Source organism: Kogia breviceps, chromosome 4, assembly GCF_026419965.1.
Source record: "Kogia breviceps isolate mKogBre1 chromosome 4, mKogBre1 haplotype 1, whole genome shotgun sequence".
NCBI lineage: Eukaryota > Metazoa > Chordata > Mammalia > Artiodactyla > Physeteridae > Kogia > Kogia breviceps.
The window spans coordinates 133,514,899-133,542,753 of record NC_081313.1 but is presented as its reverse complement, the minus strand read 5'-3'; the positions used below and the strand labels follow the sequence as shown (position 1 = coordinate 133,542,753).

Genomic DNA, 27,855 nt, shown 5'->3' with positions numbered 1-27,855 from the left:
GGTTGTTATACAGATCAAATGCTAGTTTCCCAACTTCTTCAGTTTTTTCATACCCTTGGCTAAGTTAGTGCCTGCATCTTATGGATTCCCACAGCACCCTGTATAACTCTCTAATTATTGCCATAATGATCTTTAACAGTGTATGAGCTCCCCAAGGGCAAGAGAGTGTTCATTCCTGCATCCTCAGGCCAACAGGGCTGGGCACACAGCTGGCAGGGACTCCTGAATCCAGACTAAGAGGTCCTGGGACTTCCCTGGCTATCCAGTGCTTATGACTATGCCCTTCCAATGTGGGGGGCGCAGGTTCGATCCCTGTCAGGGAACTAAGAAAGATCCCACATGCCATGGGCAGCGTGGCCAAAAAAAAAAAAAAAATTTAGACTAAGAGGTCCTGCAGGTCAAGGGCTCATAGTATGGCAGTTCACTCACCTCTCTACCCTTCACTTCCTTGCCTGGTAGACGGGGCTGATTGTGACGTCTTGGGTGGGGTAGAAGGACTCTGGGGAAATTGTTAAGGCAATCTAGGTTTTAGAAGCTGAGAGCTGTGTAGGGTCTTTCCCAGCTGGCAAAGAGCAGGTTCCTAAGAACGGTTTGCTGAGTGAAAGATGGGAGCTGAGGCTGCCTGGGCACCTTCCTCAAATTTGGCTGTCTGGAACAAACTTTGTACAAAGGGCTACTGATTCCATCACATGCACTCCTTTTCCAGCTCATTTCTGGGTCATGGAAAAGGTTCTTCCAAGAATCACCAGGGCTATGGTAAGTCCCATGGAACAAACCTACTGTTGCGTATTAGCTGAGCGGGAAAAGCCCATCTCTTCTTATGCATCCTCATTCATTCTTTCATTCAACAAACTGTGTGACACACCACTCTGTACATTAGAGGAATGGAGATGAATGAGGCTAGGTCTCTGCCCTGAAGGAATTAGCCTGGAGAGAGCCATACTGGATACAGCTGCCATTCTGGCCTCCCTGTATGTCTGTCTCCTTTCCTGCTCCCCTGCATTCCTTCTCCACACTGCAGCCACATGAGCACCTCGAACAAAGTAGACTCCCAGCTTAAACCTTCTAAAAACCTCTATGAGGCCCTCCAGGACAGGGGGGAGGTGGATGAGCAGGTGAGCTTGTATTGAATTTAGGGCATCTGGAAATTTTCTACAGAGCTGTCAGGCAACTGGGATGTCTGTCTCTGTCCCAAGTCTTAAAATCATTATTTAGGGTACTGGAAGTCTGAGCAGGGTGAGGGTAAAGGTAAAGACACACATACTAGATCCAAATCCCAGGTCTGTTAAATTGCAGTCTGGCTCATTGGAGAAATTGTTTATTTAGATGCTTCAGTGACCAAGAGATAGAGCATAAGCACGCACCCCCACCCCCCCGCCACGATACATAAAGGCATTTACAGGCAAAGGAACAGGAAGTGTGGGGAGATCACGAGATCAGCTGCAGGCTTCTTTGACCCAGTGAAGAGGGACCTCAGATGGTAACTGTCCCTGGAATTCCTGTTTGAAAGCTACAAGGTAAAGTCCACTCCCAGTGAAGTCCCAGGCCATAAAAAACAGCAGTGTTAGAGAAATCTAGGTGTGGGGTCAGGGAAACGTCTGTTTCCTCACTGCAGAAACTTACACCAGCTCTTTTCTTCCTTTAGGGGCCCATTCTGCTCCTTGGTCCCCAGAATCTCCTGGTGGATGACAGGGGAGGACTAGCACCACAGCAACCTGGGCAGATGGTCTGCTGCACAGGGGAAGGAGAGGGCTAGCAGGGCTGAAGGGCAGCAATTAACCACTGAGCTGGCTGGCACAAGGCAGTTTCCTTTTAAGGGTACAGAACCATCATGGAAATTTGCATGTGGAAGCCTTCCCACATGACCCTGTGTCAGAGCACCTCTGATGGAGGAGGGGAAAGGCCTCTATTGGAGGTTTCCATGATCCCACTGGGTACTGAGGCCTCCTTCGGCTCTAGCTTGTCCCCACTTGCTGCAGATTCTTAGCACCATTCAGGAACTGTGGAGAATGGGGGGTAAGAGGAATAGCAATGCTCTGCCAGGACTATGTCATTGCTCTAGGAGGAGACTTCACAGTCAGCAGAAATCTGTACAACTGGCCAGCATCTGATCCCAGGCTCAGGAAAGCTTGCACTCTTTTGGGGGAGAGGGAGTGTCATATTAACTCCAAGTTTCCATGCGGCAGCCACTTCCATCTGCCCTTTCCTGCCTAGGCCAAGGTCTGGCATGAAAGCTCCAGGTTTCACTGGAGATACCTAGAGCCCAGGGAGAGCTCAGTTCTTCAGCTTCAGGGACTGGTCCAAAACTGACCTGCAAAGGAAAGACAGGCCTGGGGCCTCATGACATATAGCCCAGAGGAGCTGGGGAAGGGGAAAGGCCATCCTCCAAACTACTATGCTGGGAGACCCCAAGTCCTGTCAAGATCTCTGCTTCCCTCATCCTGACCTACAGGGCCCATTCCAAAGGGGAGGAGCAGGGGTGGATTTGCCTGTACCAATCAGAGGCTCTCTGTGGTCCACTCCTGCTTCAGGCCTGTATATTCTCCAGGTGTAAGAAAGGAGGAAGAAGGAGCCAAGGGCTGACCATAGTCACAGAAAGTTGGCTCACGGCTGGTTCAACCTGGGGTGCTGAACAGAAACACCTCTAGTTTTCCAAGGTGGTTGAGTCTTTATGAATGGGTTGCCTTTGCATGGGAATCTGGCCCAGAGGTGATGCCACTGTTTTTGGTGACCTGTAATTTGAGAAAGAACAAAGGCATAGGGTTAGTTTGTGGTGGTTGTGATGGTATTCCAGGTAGCTTATTCCAACGATAGTACAGCTCTTCCAGGGCATGGAGTAATAAGCAGGGCAGCTCTTCTTACTGAGGGCCACCGCATGCTAGGCACAAGGCCAGGTGTCTTGCTTCCAGTATCCTATTTCATTCTCATGCTAATTCTGCAAGCGGGGGACCAGCACCCCCATTTTACATATGAGGAAACTAAAGTTCAGAAAGTATAAGTGACCTGCCCACAGTAAGCTATTTTAAAGTGTGGTAGATTCAGGACTGCAGCCCATGTGTTTCCTCTATACCAAATCATTTATTCTGCCTACAGGGCCCTACATGACCTGGACGGTACAGAATGACCATTCTCCCCATCACATGGAATGAAATGTAAAGTGGCTTTTCTATCACTATCCCACTAGCACCACCTGATATTGTCTTATATGTTTATGGATTTGTTTAGTATCTGCTTCTACCACCAGAGGGGGATCCAAAGGATCAGGCAACAGCATTGGTCCTGGTTCCTAGCCAGACAAGCATCAGTGTGAATTATGGCTCTGCCTCATAATACCACTCTGAACAGTGGTTGCCTGTATCTGTAAAATCAGAGTAATAAGCCCCAGTGCTCAAAACAGGGCTTGGCACATAGTAGATACACAATAAATCTTTGTTGAATGAGTGAAAGCTTATCTCTAACAGCTCCCCTTATTGGAACTAGAACTTCACATATATTATCTCCAACTCTTATATCATCCCATAAGGTGAGGATAATGAGCTCCATTAGGAAATGGCAGAGCAAAATGAATTGGCTTTGAAGTCAGAGGTTTGAATCCTGGGTCTGACTCCAAGTAACTATGAGATTTTGGGCAAAGTTACTTAATCTACCTGACATTAGATTTCCTTGGGTTGTAAAGTGTGTGTGTGTGGTCCTAATTTGGAGCTGCTGGTGCAAATGAATGAGCTTGAATTAGGTGTTCAACAAATTGTACTATAATCTTACAGAAAAGGAATTGGAGACTCAAAGAGGTTTACTGACTCCCCTAAGGTCACACAGCTGGGAAGTGTACGAAGAAAACAGTAAACAACACTAGCATTTTCAAGTCTGGGTAGTCCCAGGGTAGGGCTCTGACTGGCTCCACGTTGTCTGACAAAATTGCCACCAGCCAAGCTGGAAGGGAGGTATGCTGAAACAGGAGTGAGACGCAGGCCAGGTTGCTAGGGCTTGTCTCAAGTCCATATCTAAGAGGACCCTCAGGAGTCCTTCCAGTTAAAGACGTATCTATCAGTAAAGCCACAGTGTGGGAGAGGAGACTTCAGGCAGAGAAGAGAGGACCAAGGATATTTTGACCCCAACACTCTATACTTCTACCACTTTTATTCATTTGGCTCTGTAAGCAATTTTGACCCCAACACTCTATACTTCTACCACTTTTATTCATTCGGCTCTGTAAGCAACGTAGAACCAATCACCAAAGTCAAAGCAATCATTCCAGCAGACCTTGCCTGCCTGAAACTGTTTCCTCATCTGTAAAATGGGGATAATTCCTATCTCAGAAGGTTATGTTGTGGCATACTGTCCACACTACACAGTTCCCTTCTGAGAGGCAGGGACAGAACCATGTGTGCCCTCCCCGGCAGGACCTTGCCTGTTTATATCATATGGCGCCACAACCCCCTTGTCAGCATGATGCCCTGGAGGAGCATGCTGTGAGCCAGACAAGCCTCAGTGTGAATTATGGCTCTGCCTCATAATACCGCTCTGAACGGTGGTTGCCTATATCTGTAAAATCAGAGTAATAACCCCTTCTTCCCAGGATTGTTGTGAGGATTACCCGAGAGAATTTGCTTGGCATGTGGCCTGCAACAGACCAGGAGCTCAAACAAAGAATGTTAGTCATTTTCAAGATTATCATGAACAGATGACTCTGCTAATCTCTTCCCTTCAAAGAACTTATCACAATTTGTAATTATTCATTGTTTACATGCTTATTGTTTGTCTCCTCCCATCAGAATGTTAGGTTACAAGAGTAGGGACTGGGTCTGTCTTGGCTACCGCTCAGAGGGTGTTCAATATTTGATGAAAGAACCTGGTCATATTTGATAATAACCGGTAGAGGGAGCTCTTGCCACATAATTGATGGCAGTAAAGACTAAGGTCTTCAGGCCAGTGGTGAGTAGGGTGGGGGAGCTTCCCTAGTCAGACTGCTAACAGCCAAAAAATCTAGGAGACCACCAAGGGAATTGTTTATGTTTCTCTACTAAAACCTTCATCCCAACAGGTCTAAAGGCTGGGGAGAAGCTGATGGGAGAAGAACTTTCTGTTAACGGATTGAGCATCTGTTGACTGGCAGAAAAGACTGCCAGGATTCCCTTTTAGCCAAGGAGTACCTAGGCTTTGTTCTGCTTCCAAAGCCCTGAGCTCCTGCTGCAGGCCCTTGAATTTCAAAGTATGATTACTCACTGGTTCTTGTGTTTGAAGCCGCTGACATGAGCTTGGTACTGTTCTATGGAGTTCAGCACTATCTTACATGTCTTGCAGGCGTAGCCCTTCCCGGCTGAAACACACATAGAAGTCAAGATGCTTAGTTATCCAATAAGAAGGGACCTGGGGACTGCTGCTTTTGACAGCATGTGCAAATGCCCTTCTGAGGATGGATGGGTGGGGTGAGGTTAGGTGATTGGCCCTGATAAGAATCCCAGTGGCCTCAATGCTCAGGGGGGACATGTATGCCTGGGGCTGGGAACCTCCTCGTTCCCCTCTGTGCCCTCAGTCCCAGCACTGAGCCTGGTCCAGAGTAGCTGTCTGTTTAGTAAATAAAAGATTGCTAGAACAAAGAGGTGACATTTGGTAATTGTCTTTTCCACCTTGACTGTGCTAAGTAGCCTCATTAAGGATGCCCTTAGCTAAGAGATCTCTGGGAAGGTGCCACTCTCTTTGGGCTTGCAGTAACAGTAATTAATGAGGCCTGTTAGCAAAATCAATCTGTCTCTCTACCATGGGGCTCACAGACACCCTGTCTCACTACCAGGGCTGCTCCAGTGACAAAGGGGCCTTTCTTCACATGGTCTAGCAGAGAGAGCATGGGCCAGGAACCAAGATATGGGGCTGGACTCCTGGCTCTGTATTCACATGACCTTGGCTAAATCCCTTCCCCTTTCTGATCCTCAGCTTTACTCAACAATAAACCAATTATACCACAACCATCATACTTACAATAAAAAGCAGCTATTGTTTACCAAGTGCCTGATATAGGCCATGCACTTCATATAATTTTGATTGGTGCTCATAATGATTCTGTAAAAACCATTATCATTATTCTCTTATAGATGAGGAAAACAAGGCATGGTTACATGTCCAAGAACACAGAGTAAACGGCAAACAGGCTTGGCTGACTGCCAAGGCTGTACTTATTCAGCATGCCAGGTGCTAGCTGCACAAGACAGGCAACTGTACACATGACTTCAAGAGTCCTCTGACACCTTTTTAAAAAACAAAATGTATTTACTTTTGGCTGCATTGGGTGTTTGTTGCTGCACGTGGGCTTTCTCTAGTTGCGGCCAGCAGGGTCTACTCTTTGTTGCTCTTGTTGCGGAGCATGGACTCTAGGCATGCGGGCTTCCGTAGTTGTGGCTCACGGGCTGTAGAGCGCAGGCTCAGTAGTTGTGGCGCACGGGCTGTAGAGCGCAGGCTCAGTAGTTGTGGCGCATGAGTCTAGTTGCTCTGCGGCATGTAGGATCCTCCCCGGCCAGGGCTTGAACCCATGTCCCCTGCATTAGCAGGCAGATTCCTAGCCACTGCGCCACCAGGGAAGCCCCCCTCTGGCATCTTTTGAATCATCTGCCATCCTATGGGCTTCCCTGGTGGCGCAGCGGTTGTGAGTCCGCCTGCCGATGCAGGGGACGCGGGTTCGTGCCCCGGTCCGGGAAGATCCCACGTGCCGCGGAGCGGCTGGGCCCGTGAGCCATGGCCGCTGAGCCTGCGCGTCCGGAGCCTGTGCTCCGCAACGGGAGAGGCCGCGACAGTGAGAGGCCCGCGTACCGCAAAAAAATAAATAAATTTCTTTTTATTATTTTAAATTGTGGTAAAATACAAATAACAGAAAATTTACCATCTAATCCATTTTAAGTGTACAATTCAGTAATTGTAAAGGACAGTTCTGAGCTAGAGAAATTTGTGTTTTCATCATGTTAAGTATCTTTACATTGTTGTGTAACCAATCTCCAGAACTTTGTCATTTTGCAAAACTAAAAACCTACACCCATTAGACTCCCCATTTCTCCCTCCCCCTAATCCTTGGCAACCACATTCTTTCTGTTTCTATGAGTCTGATTACTCTTGATATCTCATACAAATGAAATCATACAGGATTTGTCTTTTTGTGACTGGCTTATTTCACGGTGCAGAATGTCCTCAAGGTTCATCCATGTTTGTAGCATGTGCCAGAATTTTCAGGGGGCTCAATCTTACATCCTTTGCTCCTTTCTCTCTAAACTCTCTAAGGGATCTCTTTCATTTCTCTGACTTCAATGACCACTTATTAGTTTAAAACATATGAAACTACCATGGCAATATCTCTAACCCAGACCTCTCTTTTAGGCCTAGACCTATATATCCAACTGCCTCTTGAACATCTCTACTTTGATATCTCGTGGGCATCTTAAACTCAAGGTGCCAAAACCTGGTTATCCACCTAATGGCTTCAGACTAAACCTGGGCACCATCCTTGACTGTTCCCTTTCCTTCATCTCCCACATTGGATGGCCAATTCTACTTTCTACCTACCTCTTGAATCCATCTACTCCTGTTTACCTCTACCACTGCTATCTTAGTCCAGCCTCCCATATTCTCCAGTATGAATTATTGCAATAGTCTCACTGCTGGTGTCTCTCCAATACCCTTCCTCCCTAATTACAAGCCATTCTCCACTTTGTAACTAGAATGATCTAATAATGCTGAAGCTATGAGTAGCTTCCCAATGCTCTTAGGATAAAGGTCCAAATCTTTAACAGGACCCACAATGCCATGACTAGATACTTGCTCATCTCCCCAGCAGCATGTTGCCTCACACTGTTTCTCTTGTCCCTGGTCCCCATCTTAAGTTATCTTCATAGCATCCTGTTTGTTTCCTTTTCTAAAGCTTGCCACACTTGTAGTTCATTGCTCAATGCCTGTTTTCTCTGCTAGACTCTAAGCTCCACAAGAATATGGACAATACCTGTCTTGTTTATGTAACCCAGAGGGGATGCTGAGAGCTCTGGGGGCTGGAAGGATTTGGCTACCTGAATGATATGCAGGTTTTAGTTTTGACATTCTTGAGTGAATGAGAGAAATGTGAGCCTGGAGTATAAAGCAAACTCCAAGTCTTGTTTAATCTGCTTGGTAGATGCTGCATCCACCCCTGGTGGGAGGGATCTGGATACTCTGGATCAGATACATCTCACATTTAACCCATACTTGTCATGAGACACTTGCCAGGAGCCCCATGGAAACTATTCTCTGGACCTAACATAGAACCTGACTTGGGTTTCAATGCTGGCTGCCACAGCCTAGTGTGGGACCCAGAACAAATCATTTCATCTTTCTGATCCTAATGTCCTCATTTGTGAAATGGGGATAATCAAATGTGCACAACAGAGTTGTTGTGTGGATTAAGTCAGGTAATTAAATGTGAGAGCATCTAGCCTAAGGCCTGGACTACAGCAGTCATTGGTAACTATAGGATGACTGACTGTCTGAAAGAATGAATGATCAAGGGTCGACTGAAGCCAACAGGGAACAGCCAAGCTGCTAACAACCTAAATCCTTTGCTAGGGCAGAACCCTTGTCAGCAGAAGTCACTGCTTGCACACCATAGGTCAACATCCCACCTGTGAGTAAGAAGTGGGTCAGAGAGAGCTCAGTGTCTCTGCTGACATCCTGGACTCGGAGAGCCTACAGCCAAGTACACTCAGAGCTGAAGCCAGGGAGAAGGAGTGTAAGCTTTGGAACCAGACAGAGCTACAGACCCCTACTGATGCTGTCACTTATTAACATCAGGTCATATCAGCTGTATGATCTGAGCAAGTCACTCTGAGTCTCATCTTCTTTATTTGTAAAGGGGATAATCACAACTATTTTATAAGAATGCTGTGGGGATCAAATTATAATGTATATATTTAATAGCAAAGTGGGATGTGATACCCCTTCCCCCCACCTAGATTTTCATGAAAGAATTTAGTTGATCTGTAATGAAGTCAAATGACTTAAGCCAGAAAAAAGGATCCAAGATACAGTTCTAGGATTAAATATGGTAATTTAGCTTAGACAAATGGAGGAGGGTAAATACAAGAAGGAGGCTTTGGCTTGAGATAAAATAAAAGAATGGATACAAGTTAAGATAAGCAGCCTGAAACACTGCAGTGCCTCAGTCCTGCCAGTGGAAAAGAGATAATGAGGGAACGACCAGGGCAGGACTGAGTAAAGCTGGGGCAGGAACTGGAGCAAAAGAGGGTTAGCTGCAAGAGAACACTGGGTTGTGCTAGCTGGATGATATGTTGTGAAGCAGGGCTCTGAGGAGCTTGGTTCTGAAGTTTCCAGATGCCTCAGCATATGGGATTGATCCTGTTAAAGGGAAAGGCACTGCCTATATGTAGGACCAGTAAATAAATATTAGTCATTCCTTTCTGATTTTGAAGAGGTTTCTAAAAGAGGGTCTTTCAGGTGCCTCGTTAGCGCAGTAGGTAGCGCTCAGTCTCATAAAAGAGGGTCTTTCAAAGGCATTGGAAAGGCAATCCTTGGCACCCTGCTAAAGGAATCTCCCCCTTGCTGCATAGCCACCACTTTGCACCCTTCTTATCAGTCAGTATTGCCCAAGGACGGCCTGTGCTGTATGGTGCTTTGGGGTTTGGGGGGTTGTTAGAGAGGCATGATCGTTCCCCTTGCCCATATGTGGTCTGGAACATCTATGGCATCTGGGTGTTCACCTCTCCAGGATTGTGGGAAGAGCACAGATGGCTCTGAGCAAGAGCTTCCTTGCACCTGGATGCCATGGTGCTATCTGTCTGGTGCTGCATCTCCATGGCCTGGGGAAGAAGACTTGGGGACCCACACCATTGCTTAAGTAGGCTCCACAAGACAGAGACTGTATCAGATTTGGTCACTACTATACCCCAATGAGGGAATGCAGCAGGTTTTCAATAAATATTTGCTGACTGAAAGAGAAAATAATAACCTCCCCCTCCCCACCCTTACTATAGGCTGTGGGTAGTTATTGTGATGGGAAGGGCTCCTAACTTTTTGTGAATGCTCACTCCTGTGATGCTGACTGGTATCTGGAGGTCAGGGCAGTAGCTAATGTTCTGAGTCAGAGTGGTCTCCTTCACCACTCTATCCCAGGGACACAGGTGGGCCTTAGCTGCTGGGAGATGAGGGATTCTGAGGACATTATAAAATCTGGCAGAGGCTGCTGAGGCCTTCACACAAGAAATGTGGATGACAGGGAGTTTAAATCAGAGGTTGTAGATTGGTGGCCCTTGCCCTAAATCTGGCTTGCAGGCAGATTTGACTCACATAGGGTTTAAACTTTTAGTTGCACATTTAAAAATCAGGAGAATTCTTATTCAAATCTGGCTTCTAGATTCTTTTGAAAAACTGAAAGATATGGTAACAACTGGCTGGAGCTGTCTAGGAGAGGCACATACCCTCAGCTGATCATATCCCCTCCTGGCTCTTTCACATATCGAAATTTCCTGTCCAGCCTCTGCTGGCATTTGAGTTTGCAATGCCTGCTTCAGAAGACCTAAGGAGTTAAAGCATAGCCTTGGTGGTCCAGGGAACCCCAGCAGTCAAGTTCCGATCCAGCTCTGGATGTGAGCTGGGCCCCTTACCTGATGAGTCAGTGACAGCAGGGTCGGCCAGCCGCCCGTAGTGTGCCATAAGTTTGAGCTTGGTCTCCTGTTTCCTGTGTTTCTTGCCCATATAATGTTGCTGAGCCATGACAGGGTCATTGAAAGTCGCGTGGCAGAGGCTGCAGAACTTGTCTGGGTCTATCATCTCTCTATTCTGGTGCAAGGCTAAGGTGGAGGCCACAAGGAAAGGGTTTGTAAGGCGTTTCGACAGAGCTGCGGTGAGAGAGTTCAAACAGAAACAATGAAAAAACCCAGAAGGTGCCAGGCTTTCGCGTATGCTGAATGCAAAGAAAGGCTGGGTCACTAGTTAATCACACCTGCAAGTGTGGCACTGCCTGTGTGAATCACACAGTGAAAATCTTCTCTAATTGAGAAGATAAGGGGAGCCCAAAGACCGCCTACTTTGTTCGGCAGCTTTAACTACTTCAGGCACATGAATCCTGATTTTCTTATATTCCGAGAGGGATCTGCACTTCTGCTATCAAGTTGCCAAATTACAACAGATTAGAGATGTACATGCTTGCAATCTTCTCATCCCTCAGAATTCCCCCGAACTTCACAGCAAATGGGACAAGAAGTTTGGGTGTTTTATTCCCATCCTCAAAGTACCCCAGTTATAGATCTGGAAGTCAATGCACAGATGTAGAAACTGAGGGCCTGAGGGCCTGGAGGGTCATTTAGAAAAGGCACTATACTAGGGGGGCCTTTTAGGCTACACTGCCTTCTAAGCTGAGTGGGGGAACAGAGGATGACATTGACATTTAGTTATGAGATTTGTATATATATTTTCTCTTTTGGTCCTCAGAACTATGCCATGAAGTAGGTGTCATTTTGCCACAATACAGAGAAAAACCAAGGCTCAGATGGGTGAAATGACTTACCCAAGATCACCCAGCTAATGAGTGAATACAGGTCTGTGTGACCCTAAAGACCATGCCCTCTCCTCTATGCCAGGCTGCCAGAGTGTGGCAGGGAGACCTGAAGGCAACAGTCCATGTGTTCACCTTCAGAAAACATCCCTGGCTGTGGTCCATGAATTCAGTTAATCAGAGCCTGGTATGGGCATATATGTAAGCCTCCCATGGGCCAACAAATGTCATGACGCTGACTGCAGGCTGCACTGCTGCTTTATAAAGTGGATGTCATGACTCACTAATGAGTCCACGTGGCTGGAATGGTGTCAATCCAGTAACCACTGCTTTAAAAATGTGGTCTAGAACCCCCACCAATGGTGGAGGAGAGGTGGGGCTCAGCAGCACTCACAGACAGATGTTCTTTCATCTCTGTACCACTTCAATGGGGGAAGTTTTGAGGATTTTCAACAAGCCAGAAGAAACTTGCTGGCTTTTCCCACAATGGTTTTCCAGTATAGGAAATCTCAATTTCCCTGGCTATTGATTTTCCTTATCCATTGTTTAAGCAAGTCACTGGAAAAGTAAGGTACATGTTGTAGAATATTCAATAATATGAGAAAATATTCAGTATGTGGTGTTGAATTAAAAAAAAAAAAAAGCAGGTTATACAGCAAACTGGTTCTTATGTCCTTGGTTCTGTAAAACAACAAAAACCATACTGGTGATGTGTGGAAAAAAGACAAAAAGCATTGAGTAAAACTGTGCTTTTCAGTCTTTTCCAACTTTTCTACAATGAATGTAGATTCTTGATATCAGAAAAGAAATAATCATGATCACTGAAACATAAGGGTCTTTCTTTAAAAGATACTGAAGAGAAGCATCAGAGGTGAATGGTTAAGTAAAGTTGGAGGAACCACTTAATGGACGTCCAGTAAAAATGAGAGCTACAGGAGTCTTCTCTCAGGAAACAACTTGAAATATGGAAAGAGAGTTCTACAGGAATGTTTGCTGTAGTGTTATTTACAAACATTAATAAAGGAGGGGGGAAAACGTAAATGTTCACCATTAGAGGACTGGCTAAATAAATGTGCTGTGATGGGATATTGTCATTAAAAATGTTTATGAAAAAGTTTTTAATAACGTGGGGAAATACAAATGTTATATTAAGTAAAAAGAGCATAAAAGAAAATTATACACATGATACGATCATGTCATTATTAAAAGACATAATGTGCCATCTATATGTGTATACTGGTATTTTGAAATGTTACCAACATATTAACAGTGTTTCTCTCTTGGTGGCAGGATTTGGGTGGTAGTTTACTTTCCTCTTTGTACTTTTTGCATTGTTTGAACTAGAAATAACAATAATGAGTATGCGTTGTTTTTATAAAAACAATAAGGTTAAAGTATTTTATGTTTATATACATAATCTAGACATACATAAAACACATATACGCACAGATATACACACATACACGTAACAAAAGATTATAGGAGAAACAGTACTCCAAAATGTTAACAGTGGTTATCTTTGAATGGTAAAATTATGAGTATTTTTCTTTCCATTTATCTATATTTTCCATATTTTCTACAACATGCTTGTATTACTTTTACACTAGAAAAATGTTTAATTTCAGAAATATAGTTATAAACTCATGTAATAACATGGAAATGTGCTTAAACTACAAAATTAAAAGTTAAAGCAGGATACAAATGGTACATGCACTATGATTATAGCTATATAAAAACATACCTGTTATGTGGCAAGGGCCAAAAGTAAATATAAAACATAAACCCCTGAATGTGGAATCTTTGGACCGGGCATATTCCAGGGAATTTTCCCATTTATAGAAAGTTAAGCTCATATAAACCTAAAGATTAGTGACCATATAAAGTTCTGTTCTTAAGCTAATTTCCCTTGGTCTAATGTTTAATCTTTTTGGTACCATAAATGGTACCAACTCTGACTTTAAACAAAAGCAATTAGTACTAGTATAACTTAATGATGAACAAACCATAAGCAAGGCCAGTGACATGCTCCAGGTGGTAGATGCCTGATCAACTACTGCATTTTATGTGGGCATTCCATTCACTGGCTATCTTGATGATGGTGATAATACTAACAATAGGAACTGTCGGGAATTCCCTGGCAGTCCAGTGATTAGGACTTGGCACTTTCACTACCGGGGCCAGGGTTCAATCCCTGGTCGGGGAACTAATATCCTGCAGGCCACTTGGCCAAAGAAAAAGAGAACTGTCCTTTACTGAGCATTTATTACATCCCAGGTTCCTTGTATACCTTATTTCATCCTCAAAACCTATGAAGTAGTATTATCAACATTTTATAGGTGAGAAAACTCAGGCACGAAGAAGTTCAGTCATACAGATGGTAAATAGCGGTGGCAGGATTTAAACTTGGGCATCCATGACTTTATCTCTTGTTTCATAGCAGGAATACTAGATTTGGGTGTGATAAGAGAGTATAGTTATGAGTGATTTTTTTACCCTATCTTCAAAGTCTCCCAAAACATCACTGTCTTGTTTTTATAATACAGCAATTCAAAAAAGGACAAGTATTATAGATAGTATAGTCTACTTCTTGGTCCAAAATAAAGACAGAAGCAAAAATTACCAAGAAGAAAATAAAATAAAGATCAAAGAACTTTCAGTTTTGACTAACTGCAGTTAGCAGAGGTTTAAAATCCCAGAAAGTCAGGAGTTAATGAGATGAAAGTAAAGGCTGAGCCCCAGTGGCGACAAGATAAAGGGGGCTATTTTAGAAGTCACTGCACTGGGAATGAATTCATGGCAGTTGCAAATACAGTTTTCTGGGCAGTAGTGGCAGCACTGAAGTATTCAGCTTCAAAAGGCAAGTCCCTGTCTTGAGGAGAACAGGCAGCTTTGAGGATTAAAGTGAGCAGGGCATAACCTGAGCACATGAAAAAGACAAGGATTTATCTTTTAACTTGGAATGCATGGCAACAGGGCAGGTGGATGCTAGGAGGAAAAAATATAAGTGATAGAGGCAGGAGATAGAATGCTCTCCTGGTGTGCATAGCCTGGAGGACTTTGGCACTCCTGACTTATAATTATTTGTAAGGACAAAAGCTCAGGGCTAAGAAGCTTCTATACAGAAAAACTGATGTAACCAAAGAAATGGAGGTTAGGTGAGTACAACTCCAAGGATGCATTTCAATGAAGCTGGGTCTACTCTAATATTTTTAAGGGCTCTCAAAAGCAGTTCAACCTCTTCAAGTCTGTGGCCCCAGTGAGCATTTCTGGGAGCACCTGGCATTGGTGCCTTGAGGACGGGAGGGGTCCCGATACATAGCACCACTCAGGAAAACCAGTACCTTCCACCTTAGTGGATTGCTGCTTCAGCTTTAAGTTCTTTGCGTGGGTCTTCCCCAGGTAGTGCGACTGGGCCACGACAGGGGAGGAAAAGGTCATGTTACAGATGGGGCAGCACTGGTTCTTGTCTTTGCTTCTGCTGCTCTTCTGGTTAGGAGAAAGAACACAGGTCTGATCACGCCACTGCCCGGCCAGAAAATCTTCACTGGTTCCCCACTGCCCATAAGAGAATGAGCATTCAAGGCCCCCTTCACACACTAACCCCAACCTACCTTTCTGGATTCTTTTCCAGCTACTTCATCCCATGCTCTACTCACCATTCTCCATTTTGTTCTCTGCTACTTCCTTGTTTTACTTGGGCCATTCCTGCTGCCTAGAATGATCTTCCTTTCTTTACTGCCTGACATATGTCTGCTTAGCCTTCAAGGCCCAGACTAAATATTACCTCTTCTGAGAGACTTTTACCAAGAAAATTACTCAGTAAACAATAATCAAGCCACTTTGTGTGATTATTCCAGGAAGAACTAATCTTGTTCTTCCTCTGTACTCCTGGAGTGCATTAAATAGACCTCCATCATACCACTTGCTTGTCACCCTAAACTGACAGTGTCACAGCTTAGGAGACTTTTCTGTGAACTAAAGTACAACATTTGGGCAAAGACTGTTGGATTCATCTTTGTTTCCTATCCTTAGCACTCTGCTGGAGTCTGGCACACAGCAGATGTTCAGGGTTTGATGAACAAGCAGATCACTGGGTTTTATTTCATGATTATGATTAGGCTAGAAAACAATGTACTTCAAGTCTATATTAAGAGTTCTCAGCCCCTCTCTTACGTCTGATTTCTGAATACAGTATTCATTTTAATATAGCATTTTTCAACCTTGGTACTATTGACATTTTGGGCTGGATAATTCTTTGTTGGATGGGGAGGGGCCCATGATCTCATTAGAACTACTGGGCCACTCTGAGAGTAGAAGGATCAGAGATATAAAGAGGTGAAGTGACTTGCCCAGGGTCACAGAGTTGATCTTGTCTTTCTGGATTCTAAATCACAAGAAGGGCAACCAGGGGATGAACCAGTGAATTTGGAGAAGGGATGAGCAAGGCCCTTCCAAACCTGTGGTCCCTATGGCAGGGAGGCACAGTTTGTAGTGTAAGCTCTTACTCACTGAGCATCCACTAGGAATTGGAATTTTACCTTATAATACCCTTAAGAGGTAGGAACTATTATTTCCATTTTATGGGTGAAGTACAGAGAGGTTAAGTGACTTGTCCAAAGTCACCCAACCAGTTAAGTTGTAGAGCTAGTATTGGGCCCTAGTCTGCTGACTTTTCAAACCATGACATTTGCACAGCCTGCTATGGAACAAAAATAACACCTGAGGGACTGGGGTTGTTTCAGCATAATTCTCACAGTATTTCTAAGGCAAAAAGCAAACATGCTGGAAAAGTGTTTATTCCACTTGTTTATTCCAAATATTCAAGCATTGAACTCAGCTCTTTGCCCCAGATCTCAAGCAAGCAAGCAACCTGGCTTTCTTCCACTTTCTCTTCTTGAGTAGGGAATGGACAGCTGTCCTACTCTAACAAACCACTAACAATGGCTCCATTTACTGAGCCCCTACTATGTGCCAGGCTCTGTGTTGGGTGCTTTAATAAATCTTCCTTCATTTTAGTTTGGAAAAATCCTGAAAGGTAGTTGACATTAGCATCCTCATTATTATAGAGGAAGAAATCAAGGCTCAGAGAAGTAATAAGACTTGCCCAAGTCACACAACAGGGCCAGGATTTGAAGCCAAGTCAGTCTGACTCAAAGCCCATGTTCTTTCCACCACACCAACCTGCCTGCTGGCTTCATCAGGAAGTGAGCAGTCTCAACATGGCAGCTGTATTACCTGATCTGAGTCTAGCTTCTTCGTGTCCCCCTTTAATGTCTCCATTCCATGGATTGCTAGGTATCTCTTCACTTTGTTGGCATGTTTTTTGCTCTGCAAGAACCCAGGAAAAAGATCAAAGATAGCTAAATGCCATTTCATATCTAAGGCACTCAAAAACACTGACTAGATTTTCATCTGATTCATCCTCACAGACACTTTTAAGGAGAGGGTGGAGGAAGAAACCTAGCTTATTGAGTTCCTACTCTGTATAAAGTACTTAAATGCTGTCAAATCTAATCTTCACAATAATTTATGAGAAAATTATCACCATCTCAATCTTATAGATAAGGAAACTGAGACTGAAGATAGTGAGGTTTCTTGCCCAAGATGAGTAGCAGAGATGTGATTCAAACACAGGTCTATTTAAAGCCAAAGCATGTACTTTCTACTGTACCAAGCTGCATGGGAACATAAGTATAATGATCCTGATTTGGATGGAAGAAATGAGACTCAGAAAAATTAAGTCAATCTTCAAGTCATAGCCAACATGCATGGAGGCAACACCTGGGTGGCTAAAAAGGAATTCACTGCACAAGCCAGGGAGAAGTGGGGGTTTGACACTGGGTCTGGAAAAATAAATCAGTACTAAAGGTACAAGGGCATACCTGGTAGTGTGCCAGCTTCTGGGACTCAGAAATTAGCAAGGCGCAGCAAACCTTACACTGGGTGTTGGTGAAGAGACACTGGTTCTTCTGGATCATGTGTTCCACTACAGAGAGGAAAATAAAAAATCTCTGAGTTAAAAACCTGCCTCAACAGCACTGTCTTTGAATCCTGCCTCAAACACAGGCACTGAGTAATGGAATGCCATATTATTAAATCGGCAAGCCTCAGCCACCCCTCCCCTACTGCTTTCATGACTTATGCTATATTCTCGTGCCACCTCACCTGTAACTTACTTTAGACTTTTATGTACGCCAACTTTCTTTCTTTCTTTCTAAATGATTATTATTATTTATTTATTTACTTTTGGCTGGGCCACATGGCATGTGGGATCTTAGTTCCCTGACCAGGGATGGAATCCACGCCCTCTGCAGTGGAAGTGTGGAGTCTTAGCCACTGGACCACCAGGGAAGTCCATATGCCAACTTTCTTTACTAAGTAAATTCTTTTTTTTTTTTTTTTAGTGGTACGGACGCACAGGCTCAGCGGTCATGGCTCACGGGCCCAGCCGCTCCACGGCATGTGGGATCTTCCCAGACCGGGGCACAAACCTGTGTCTCCTGCATCGGCAGGCGGATTCTCAACCACTGCGCCACCAGGGAAGCCCAGTAAATTCTTTTAAAAAGGAATCTTTAAATTATAAACTTAAGTAAATACCAATAAAAATAAATACGATAAAAATGAAACAATTCTAGCCAGATATTGGTGTGAGAGGCTTACAGTTCTCTCTAAAAAGAACATTAAGAGAGTGGCAAACGCAGTCTCTGCTGCTGTCACTGACCCAGTCTCTTCCCCCGGCCTCCTGTTGCCACTGAATTGCCAAGATGTCACTTTCTAACAAGCTGACTCTGGACAAGCTGGACATGAAGGGGAAGCGGGTCATCATGGGAGTGGACTTCAATGTTCCTAGGAAGAACAACGAGATAACAAACAACCAGAGGATCAAGGCTGCCATTCCAAGCATCAAATTCTGCTTGGACATTGGAGTCAAGTCAGTTGTTCTTATGAGCCATCTGGGCCAGCCTGATGGTGTCCCCATGCCTGACAAGTACTCCTTGCAGCCAGCTGCTGTAGAACTCAAATCTCTGCTGGGCAAGGATGTTTTGTTCTTGAAGGACTAGAAAGCTTGTGCTGACCTAGCTGCTGGGTCTGTCATCCTGCTGGGGAACCTTCGCTTTCATGTGGAGGAAGACGGGAAGGGAAAAGATGCTTCCAGGAACAATGTTAAAGCTGAGCCAGCCAAAACAGAAGCCTTCTGAGCTTCGCTTTCCAAGCTAGGGGATGTGTATGTCAATGATGCTTTTGGCACTGCTCACCGAGCCCACAGCTCCATGGTGGGAGTAAATCTGCCAAAGAAGGTTAGAGGTTTTTTGATGAAGAAGGAGTTGAACTACTTGGCAAGGCCTTGTAGAGCCCAGAGCGACCCTTCCTGGCCATCCTGGGTGGAGCCAAAGTTACGGACAAGATCCAGCTGATCAGTAATATGCTGGACAAAGTCAGTGAGATGATTATTGGTGGTAGAATGGCCTTTACCTTCCTTAAGGTGCTCAACAACATGGAGATTGGCACTTCTCTGTTTGGGATCCAAGACTGTCAAAGACCTGATGTCCAAAGCTGAGAAGAATGGTGTGAAGATTACCTTGCCTGTTGACTTTGCCACTGTTGGTAAGTTTGATGAGAATGCCAAGACTGGCCAAGCCACTGTGGCCTCTGGCATACCAGCTGGCTGGATGCACTTGGACTGTGGTCCTGAGAGCAGAAAGGAGTATGCTGAGGCTGATGCTCGGGCTAAGCAGATTGTGTGGAATGGACCTGTGGCTGTATTTGAATGGGAAGCTTTTGCCCGAGGAACCAAAGCCCTCATGGATGAGGTGGTAAAAGACACTTCAGGGCTGCATCACCATCATAGGTGGTGGAGACACTACTACTTGCTGTGCCAAATGGAACACGGAGGGAGGATAAAGTCAGACATGTGAGCACTGGGGGTGGTGCCAGTTTAGAGTTCCTGGAAGGTAAAGTGCTTCCTGGGGTGGATGCTCTCAGAAATGTTTAGTAATTTCCTGCCTTTTGGTTCCTGTGCATAGCCCCTAAGTCAACTTAGCACTTTCTGCATCTCCACTTGGCATTAGCTAATATCTTCCCCCATGTCAAGATTCGGCTAGTGGCCAAGAGATGTAGCGCCAGGAACCCTTAAACAGTTGTACGGCATCTCAGCTCACATTTACTGCACCCTGGATTTACCTACATTCTTCAAGATCCTATTTGAATTTCTTAGAGACTAAACCATTGTGCATTCTAGAGTACATATATTTATATTATGCCTGTCAAAAGAAAGTGAGCTATATTAGCTTAGTTCTCTTTATGAAGTAGCTTATTCTGATTAGCTTTGTCATTGTTTCACCACTCAGCAAGGAAACAAAATGAAATTCCAATTGTTGGTAGGGAGCGAGAAGAAGTTGGTGATCTATTAAATAGATAATAAAAATATCCATTGAAACTAGAAAAAAAAAAAAAAGAGAGAGTGGCAACTGTGAGGAGAGGTGTTAAGACATTGTAGCACCCAACTGAGACGACTTCCCAGACAGAATTGGAAGAATTGAAAGACTTGAAAAAAGAATAATTTTCTCACTGATCTTTTCTTTTTTAAAAAATTAATTAATTAATTAATTTTTGGCTGTGTTGGGTCTTCGCTGGGTGTGGGCTTTCTCTAATTGCAGAGGCGGGGGCTACTGTTCGTTGCAGTGCACAGGCTTCTCATTGTGGTGGCTTCTCTTGTTGTGGAGCATGGGCTCTAGGTGCACAGGCTTCAGTAGTTGTGGCATGCAGACTCAGAAGTTGTGGCTCATGGGCTCTAGAGCACAGGCTCAGTAGTTGAGGTGCATGGGCTTAGTTGCTCCGGGCATGTGGGATCTTCCCAGACCAGGGCTTGAACCCCTGTCTCCTGCATTGGCAGGTGGATTCTTAACCACTGCACCACCAGGGAAGTCTGTTAGGTAATTTTATTTATTTATTTATTTATTTATTTTATTATTATAATTTTTTTTTGTGGTATGCAGGCCTCCCACTGCTGTGGCCTCTCCCGCTGCGGAGCACAGGCTCCGGACACCCAGGCTCAGCGGCCATGGCTCACGGACCCAGCCGCTCTGCGGCATGTGGGGTCCTCCCGGACCGGGGCACGAACCCATGTCCCCTGCATCAGCAGGCGGACTCTCAACCACTGAGCCACCAGGGAAGCCCTGTTAGGTAATTTTAGATATTTCAAAGTCAGATCAAGAACAGTGAGAAGGGACTTCCCTGGTGGCACAGTGGTTAAGAATCCGCCTGCCAATGCAGGGGACAGGGGTTCAAGCCCTGGTCCGGGAAGATGCCACATGCCCGGAGCAACTAAGCCCGTGCACCTCAACTACTGAGCCCACAAGCCACAACTACTGAAGCCTGCACTCCTAGAACCTGTGTTGTGCAACAAGAGAAGTCACCACAATGAGAAGTCCGTGCACTGCAATGAAGAGTAGCCACCACTCGCCGCAACTAGAGAAAGCCTGCTCACAGCAACGAAGACCCAATGCAGCCAAAAAAAAATATTACCTAACGTGTCACACAAGTTCCACACCATAGGAAACTACAGTATTAACCTGTGCTTAATAGTTGGGCCTGAAAAACAAAGCTTTACTTTTTGAGGAGGGAGTAAAATCTCACTCAAGGCATTAGTTCTATCATGACATCGATAATCTGAGACAGGGGTAGAATCTAGAAAACCGTGAGGGGACGGCAAATTCATGTGTTTTATCTTCTACTCTGGACCAAAAAGTGGGCAAGATTCTCTGGAGGGAGGTTCTTGGTGGGGAACTTTTAAGGTGCCTCTCCTTACTCCACAAGATATAAAGCTTATTTATTTATGCCAGCCCTTTTGGGAAGAAGGGCTGTTGTCTGGCTATATTTCTGACCCTGAAGGTCTCTTATTTCCCTATTTTTCTCCTACAGTGTTTGATAAATTTTTGTGAAAGACTGTGGCTGCCTCAGCCGTGCTCAGAGAAACCAACAGAAGTGGGTCTGTGAACACATCTGGGCCAGAGCTTTTTAAAGTGAGGGTGAGAGGCTCCTCAGAATGCAAAGCCCATAAAGGGAAAATGCTACCCAGGAGTCAGGATCCAGCCATTCTCTCCTCGCCTGGAGATGACTGATTTTGTTTTGTTAAAGGACATGGGGTTTCCTTCCAAGGATATTCAGAATCTGACTCCCAAAGACTAAACAGGGCAAGGACCATGTCACTTATGACTTTGTATACCCAGTCTCTAATAAAATGCCTGACCCAGAATGGCCATCATTAAAAAGTCTACAAATAACAAATGCTGGAGACGGTATGGAGAAAAGGGAACCCTCCTATGCTGTTGGTGGGAATGTAAATGGTGCAGCCACTGTGGAAAACAGTATGGAGGTTCCTCAAAAAACTAAAAATAGAGTTGCCATATGATCCAGCAATCCCATTCCTGGGCATATATCCAGCCAAAACTATAATTCAAAAAGATACATGCACCTCTATGTTCATAGCAGCACTACTCACAATAGCCATGACATGGAAACAACCTAAATGTTCATTTATAGATGAATGGATAAAGAAGATGTGGTACATATATACAATGGAATACTACTCAGCCATAAAAAAGGAATGAAATAATGTAATTTGCAGCAACACGGATGGACCTAGAGATTATCATACTAAGTGAAGTCAGAAAGAGAAAGACAAATACCATATATCACTTATATGTGGAATCTAACATATGACACAAATGAATTTATCTACAAAACAGAAACAGACTCACAGACATAGAGAACAGACTCTTAGTTGGCAAGGGGGAGGTGGGAGAGGGATGGATTGGGAGTTTGGGATTAGTAGATGCAAACTATCATATATAGAATGGATTAAACAACAAGGTCCTACTGTATAGCACAGGGAAGTATATTTAATATACTGTGATAAACCATAATGGAAAAGAATATGAAAAAGAATATACATGTATATGTATGTATATATATGAAACTGAATCACTTTGCTATACAGCAGAAATTAACACATTGTAAATCAACTATACTTCAATAAAATTAATTTAAAATAAAATTCCTAACCCACAGGAGGGGCTTGGTGAATACCTGCTGAATAAATGAAATACACCTCTTTGGTCTCAGACAATACACTCACACAGTTCACAATTATGTATTCAGAATGCCTTCCTCGTGCCAGCAATGGGTTTAGTGCTGGGGCCATGTCAACAAATAAGAGAGAGTACAAAGTAAATAAATAAGCAAGATAGTGACAGAGAGTGAGAAATATTATGAAAACAAGCAAACAAAGTAAGTGGTAGAGAACGATGGGGCAGTATAGTCAGTGAAGACCATGCTAGGGAGGCGTTAGCCACAAGAAGGTCTGGGGGAAACTGTTCCAGCCTGAGACAGTGTCAAGTCTCTGAGTCAGGGATGAGTTTGGCATATGCAAGGAATGAAGAGAAGGACAGTGTGGATAGAGTATGGTGAATGAGAGAATAGTGGTAGGAAATAAAGTTGGAGAGAGCTTGAGGCTTACCAGATCATGTGGAATGAGTATAAGGCCTCATAAACCATGGTATGAACTATAGATTTTATTCTTAGTGCAATGAGAGGTGACAAGATATGGCTTATGTTTTGAAAAGATTAGTCTGTTCACTGTGTCAGCAGATTGTATGGGAATAGGAATGGAAACAGGAAGAACAGGGAAGAGGCTGTTGCAGTCTTCTAGGCGATAGATGATAGAAATTTGGACTAGGCAGGTTGTCAATGGAGATGAGAAAAGTGGATGGATTTGGAATTATGTTCTGGAAGTAGATCTGACATCCGATTTCTTTGATTGGATGTCGGGGGTGAAGTAGGACAGCATTCAAGGATAACTCCTAGGTTTCGAATTTGAGCAACAACAGATGAAAACTGGAGGAAGACAGCCTTGGAGGAGAAATTAAAGACTTTTCCTTTGGTTATATTAAACATGAGTGGTCTATCACATACATGGGTAGAGATATCAAGTAGTCAGCTAGAGATTCAGGCCTAGAGCTTGAGGGAAAGGTCAGAGCTGGAGATACAAATTGAGACTCCTGGGACTGAGTCTTGGACCCTCCAAATTTAGAAGTCAGGCAGAGGAAGTGAAGTTGAATATAAAATGAGTATGAGGTGGGACTTCGGCTATAGCAGAGTGAGGAGATCCTCTTCACCTAAGGCAACTAAAACACTGGACAAAACTGACAAAAACAATTCCTTCAGTACCCTGGAAATTGACCAAAGGCACTTAATCTGGGAAGCACTTATGCTTGTACATCTGCTGAACTTCGGGTGAGAAGAGCGGAAATCTGGGACTGCTCTCATCCCCTCCCACACTCAGTCAGTGCAGAGGTTCTACCAGGAAGAGGTAGGACGTGAGAACCAATAGCTTCCCTGCAGAAGAGGAAATCACTTGATTTGGAGTGGTGGGCAACACCCCTATCTAGTGATAATGTTGGTGGAAGTGATGGTCTCAGAGGTAGGTGAGGAGGAAAGGCCAAAGGCTCTACTATAGCCTTTGCTGTGTCATGTTTGTGGCTGAGACTGTGTGCCAGTGGGGACCTAAGAGGTCCCAAGTTAGCCACATACTCTTGGCCAACTCTGAGGTTGTACACATGCACAGAAGAGATGCAAAAGGCCCTGACAGAAAGCAAAAGCCAGGGCTGACTTTAAAATGGCCTGAACTTTGAATGTACTTTCCTACCTACCTACAGATCTAACCGAGGCCTTTACTGGCTCCAGGTGTTTACTGTATCACTGGCTGACTACTAAGCAACATATAGATACATGGAAGACAGAAATTATAAAAAAGAACCAAATTGGGAATATTTGCTCTTAAAGTCTTCAGCTACCATGTAAGCGATTTTCTTCCAAGCTGTGAGGAAGCCTTAACTATTCCATGCATGAAATCACATGGAGAGACCCTGAGACTATGTGAAAAAAGAGATGCCTGGCCAGCCTCCAGAAGTTCCATCCCACTGCTGTTTCAGCTCTAGCCACTATCTGACTGCAGCTGCATAAGAGACCTTGAGTCAGAACTGTCCAGCCAACCCTTTCCTGAATTCCTGACTAACAAAATCTGTGAGAGGTTCATGAGGTTGGAGGAAGCTAAGGTCCACAGAGGGAAAAAGAACTTATATGAATTATCAGAATTCTGAGAAGGTGGCCTGAATGTGAATCCCTGTTTCCCAGATATCCACATACAACTCGAATCCAATTACCAATTACCAGAGGGGACAGGTTTGATACAGGAAATTAGGTGTTTAGAAAATCATTGTAAAGGCTGAAGGTACTAGGTTGAGCCTTTCAGAAATGTCTCTAGGAACAATGCATAATTGTTCCAACAGGTGAGCTACAATCTCTGAGGCCTCCACTACAGCCTTGCTGGAAGTAAGAAGCTTCCATTGTCATTGAACATGCCTCTTAACATATGAAGCTGGAAAATGGATGCTGGAACACTGATATAAGATCTTATAGTTCCACGACACTTCTTGACAGTAACATTAGCTGTAGAAATATGATCTTCACTGCATTTCTGCCTTCCAAATCTTATGAGAAGGCATCTGATTGGCAGGATTTATTTTGTATCCATATTGTAGACAATCAGAAGAGGTATGGGGCAGAGGCTGAGAGATCTAGAATGTGACATAGAGGGCTGATTTTCATAGGGTCATGAAGTAGGGACAGTAAGTCTAGCCATATCAACAACTAAATTAAATGTCAATAGTTTAAACAGCCCACTCAAAGGGCAGAGATTATTAAAGAATAAAAAAAGCAAGATTGGGGCTTCCCTGGTGGCGCAGTGGTTGGGAGTCCGCCTGCCAGTGCAGGGGACGCGGGTTCGTGCCCCGGTCCGGGAGGATCCCACGTGTCGCGGAGCGGCTGGGCTCGTGGGCCATGCCCGCAGGGCCTGAGCGTCCGGAGCCTGTGCTCCACAACGGGAGGAGCCATGACAGTGAGAGGCCCGCATACCGCAAAAAAAAAAAAAAAAAAAAAAAAAAAAAAAAAAAAATCAAGATTTATACAATGGAATTCTATTTAGCAGTAAAAAGGAATGACGTATTAATACACACTACAATTTGGCTGAACCTTAAAAACATGCTGAGTGAGAGAAGCCAAATGAAAAAGATTATATACTATAGGATTCCATTTACATGAAAGGTCCAGAAAAGGCAAATTTATAGAGACAGAAAACAGATTAGTGGTTGCCGAGGGCAGGAGGTAAGAGTGGGGATTTAATGTAAAGGAGCACAAATTGGAGTGATGGAAATATTCTGAACTGGACTAGGGCTATACAACTCTACACTTTTACTACAATTAATTGAATTTTACAGTTACAGTGGGTGAATTTTATGGTATGTAAATTATAACTCAATGAGAAAACAAAAATTATAACTAAGAGAAAATAATAAACCAAGGTGAGTAGGACTTGGTGTTACAGGTATCTACCTAGACCTCAAATAAATTATTGGACAAAGTGAGGAGAGCAGGGAAATGAACTGGGTTCTAAATGACTGGGCGTTTATACACACATAAACAGTTCACTTCCCAGAGCACAGCTGCTGTGTTCTCTGCTTCAATGTCCAGGGCATGCCTTCCCTTAGTCCCTGAGGACAAAGGTCGCTTCCTCTTTGCGTACCCTCAACTCTTAGACTTCCCACTTTACTGCACCCACTACATTATACTGCAACTGTCTTGGTGTCAGCTTCCTGGATTAGACTACAAGCCCCTCCAGGGCAAGGACAGTATTATTCTCAACTCTGTAGCTCTGATGCCCAGCCAATCCTGGGAACAAAGCAGGCGTCAGTGAATGTTGGTCAAATTAATGAAAGGAAAATTGAGGGCGGTGGAAGGTGAAGGAGAGGCAACTTTGTGCCAAACAAGTTTGAAAGTATGAGGGTGAGGGGGATAGGAGCCTCTTATTAATTTAGGAGTCAGACTGGACTAGTTTTTAAATTGGAGAAGTATACACCAGGGTATAAGTATGTATACCACCCCAAATTTAAAGATATCTTCCTTGGATGTGGTCAAAAATTCCATTTTATCCCAGGACAATCAGTTCACAAGCAACATATTAACCTTCCAAGATTAGTCTGCTCAGCAAGCAAACAAACCTTTAGAGAAATCTGATTTCCCTGCAGATTACCTGACAGGATTAGCACAAAAGCCCAGTTTGTGTACTTCTGGGTTAGAGTTCAGCAGCTAGCTCTGCTAAGGACTGTGAAGGGGTCACAAAACGGGGTCAGAGCAGCTCTTTCCATTCTCCTCTTTCTATCTGCATCTTACCCAGGGCTAGGTCAAGTGCAGAACAAGCTGGGAAGCTTCAGCCCAGAAGTGCCCCCCTAGACGTACTTGCATATCCTGTTCTCCACAACCGTGGGTCAAGCGTGGGATACAACAAGCTGGAGCCATAGTATACCCGGCCAGGCTCTCGGGCTCCTGGCCCCCATATTAGAAAAGGGATTCAAGTGGTGGAGACAGGTGACACCAAGAAACAGGGGTAAGCCAAGGCTCAGTCTCCAAGTTCAGGAGAAACACTAAGGTATGCAAAAGGCCTTCTACAGCTCTCGGAAGTGTGGGGCATGAGAGAAAGGAGGCAAGAGACACTAGGGGTGGAGGAACCTGGAGAGTGGGATGGTGAAGGGGTTACGAGGCTGGCGGGGAAGGTTCTGAGGGTCTCCGAAACGGCGTGGACGGCACGCCCGGAGGATTCCAGTCCTCAAGTTTAGGAAGAGGTAAGCTCTCGCGGGTGAGGAAGGCGGGGTAAAGAACCACGCGTCCAGAGCGTGAGAAGGCCCTTGACCATTTGCGCGCGCTTCTTGTGGCGCACAGCCTGGATTTTCAGGGGAGCTGGCACAAGGCGCCCGGGTCTTGGTGAGGTGCACGAGTCAGGGAGTCCCGGGGCGCATCACGCAAGGGGGCGGGCCGGGCGCCAGAGGGTGTGACCGTAGACCCGGGGGCTGGTCCGCGTCCCCGCCCCGCGCTTCCGCCACTCTCCGCGAAAGGAATAGGCGGGCGAGTGTCTTCCTGCCTCTTAAGTCTCCGGACTCACCTTCCTCCCTCCCCACTGGTTGGGCCCCGGACACTGCTTCCCAGAGGCGGCGCGCCCTCTCGCGGTCGAAGCGCAGCCCGTCGGGTTCCCGGCCCTCCCGCTCCTCCGAGTTGTTGTACGGCCGGCCCGCGCCGCTATCCACGGCCTCCGCGGTGCCCAACGCGGAATACTCCATCTTCCCCACAAACCCTAGCCGGCTGATAGCCGCTCATGAACCTTGGTCTCGCGAGATGTGGGTGGGAGGATGGCTTTGCCCGCCCAACAAATCTCGCGAGGTTTGAGT

General features: G+C 44.9%; 1 protein-coding gene and 1 pseudogene across 3 annotated transcripts; one reads left to right on the top strand and one right to left on the bottom strand.

Annotated features, from left to right (window-relative positions):
- Positions 1-1,302: 1,302 nt before the first annotated feature.
- Positions 1,303-27,798, bottom strand: ZNF346 (zinc finger protein 346). Of its 3 annotated transcripts, none has more exons than XM_059061678.2 (7): positions 27,573-27,798; positions 17,401-17,504; positions 16,754-16,846; positions 14,860-15,004; positions 10,629-10,862; positions 5,224-5,317; positions 1,303-2,732 (listed from the first exon to the last, which is right to left on the bottom strand). In XM_059061678.2, the coding sequence occupies exons 1-7, from the start codon at positions 27,745-27,747 to the stop codon at positions 2,645-2,647; spliced, it is 933 nt and encodes a 310-aa protein (XP_058917661.1). In that variant the 5' UTR covers positions 27,748-27,798; the 3' UTR covers positions 1,303-2,644. The 3 variants fall into 3 exon arrangements, with proteins under 3 accessions (XP_058917661.1, XP_058917662.1, XP_066888039.1); XM_059061679.2 differs by having other exon boundaries at positions 10,629-10,814; positions 27,573-27,797; XM_067031938.1 differs by lacking the exons at positions 10,629-10,862; positions 14,860-15,004; positions 16,754-16,846; positions 17,401-17,504 and having other exon boundaries at positions 27,573-27,778.
- Positions 18,283-19,511, top strand: LOC131755252 (phosphoglycerate kinase 1 pseudogene; annotated as a pseudogene).
- Positions 27,799-27,855: the final 57 nt, after the last annotated feature.

Excerpts from the sequence above, each read along its gene's own strand:
- ZNF346 (XM_059061678.2), bottom strand. The coding sequence starts at position 27,747 with ATGGAGTATTCCGCGTTGGGCACCGCGGAGGCCGTGGATAGCGGCGCG. Across the intron at positions 17,505-27,572 it reads ACCAGTGGGGAGGGAGGAAG|TGGAACACATGATCCAGAAG; the intron begins GTGAGTCCGGAG and ends TCCTCTCTGTAG. Across the intron at positions 2,733-5,223 it reads GGCTTCAAACACAAGAACCA|GTCACCAAAAACAGTGGCAT; the intron begins GTGAGTAATCAT and ends CTCAAATTACAG.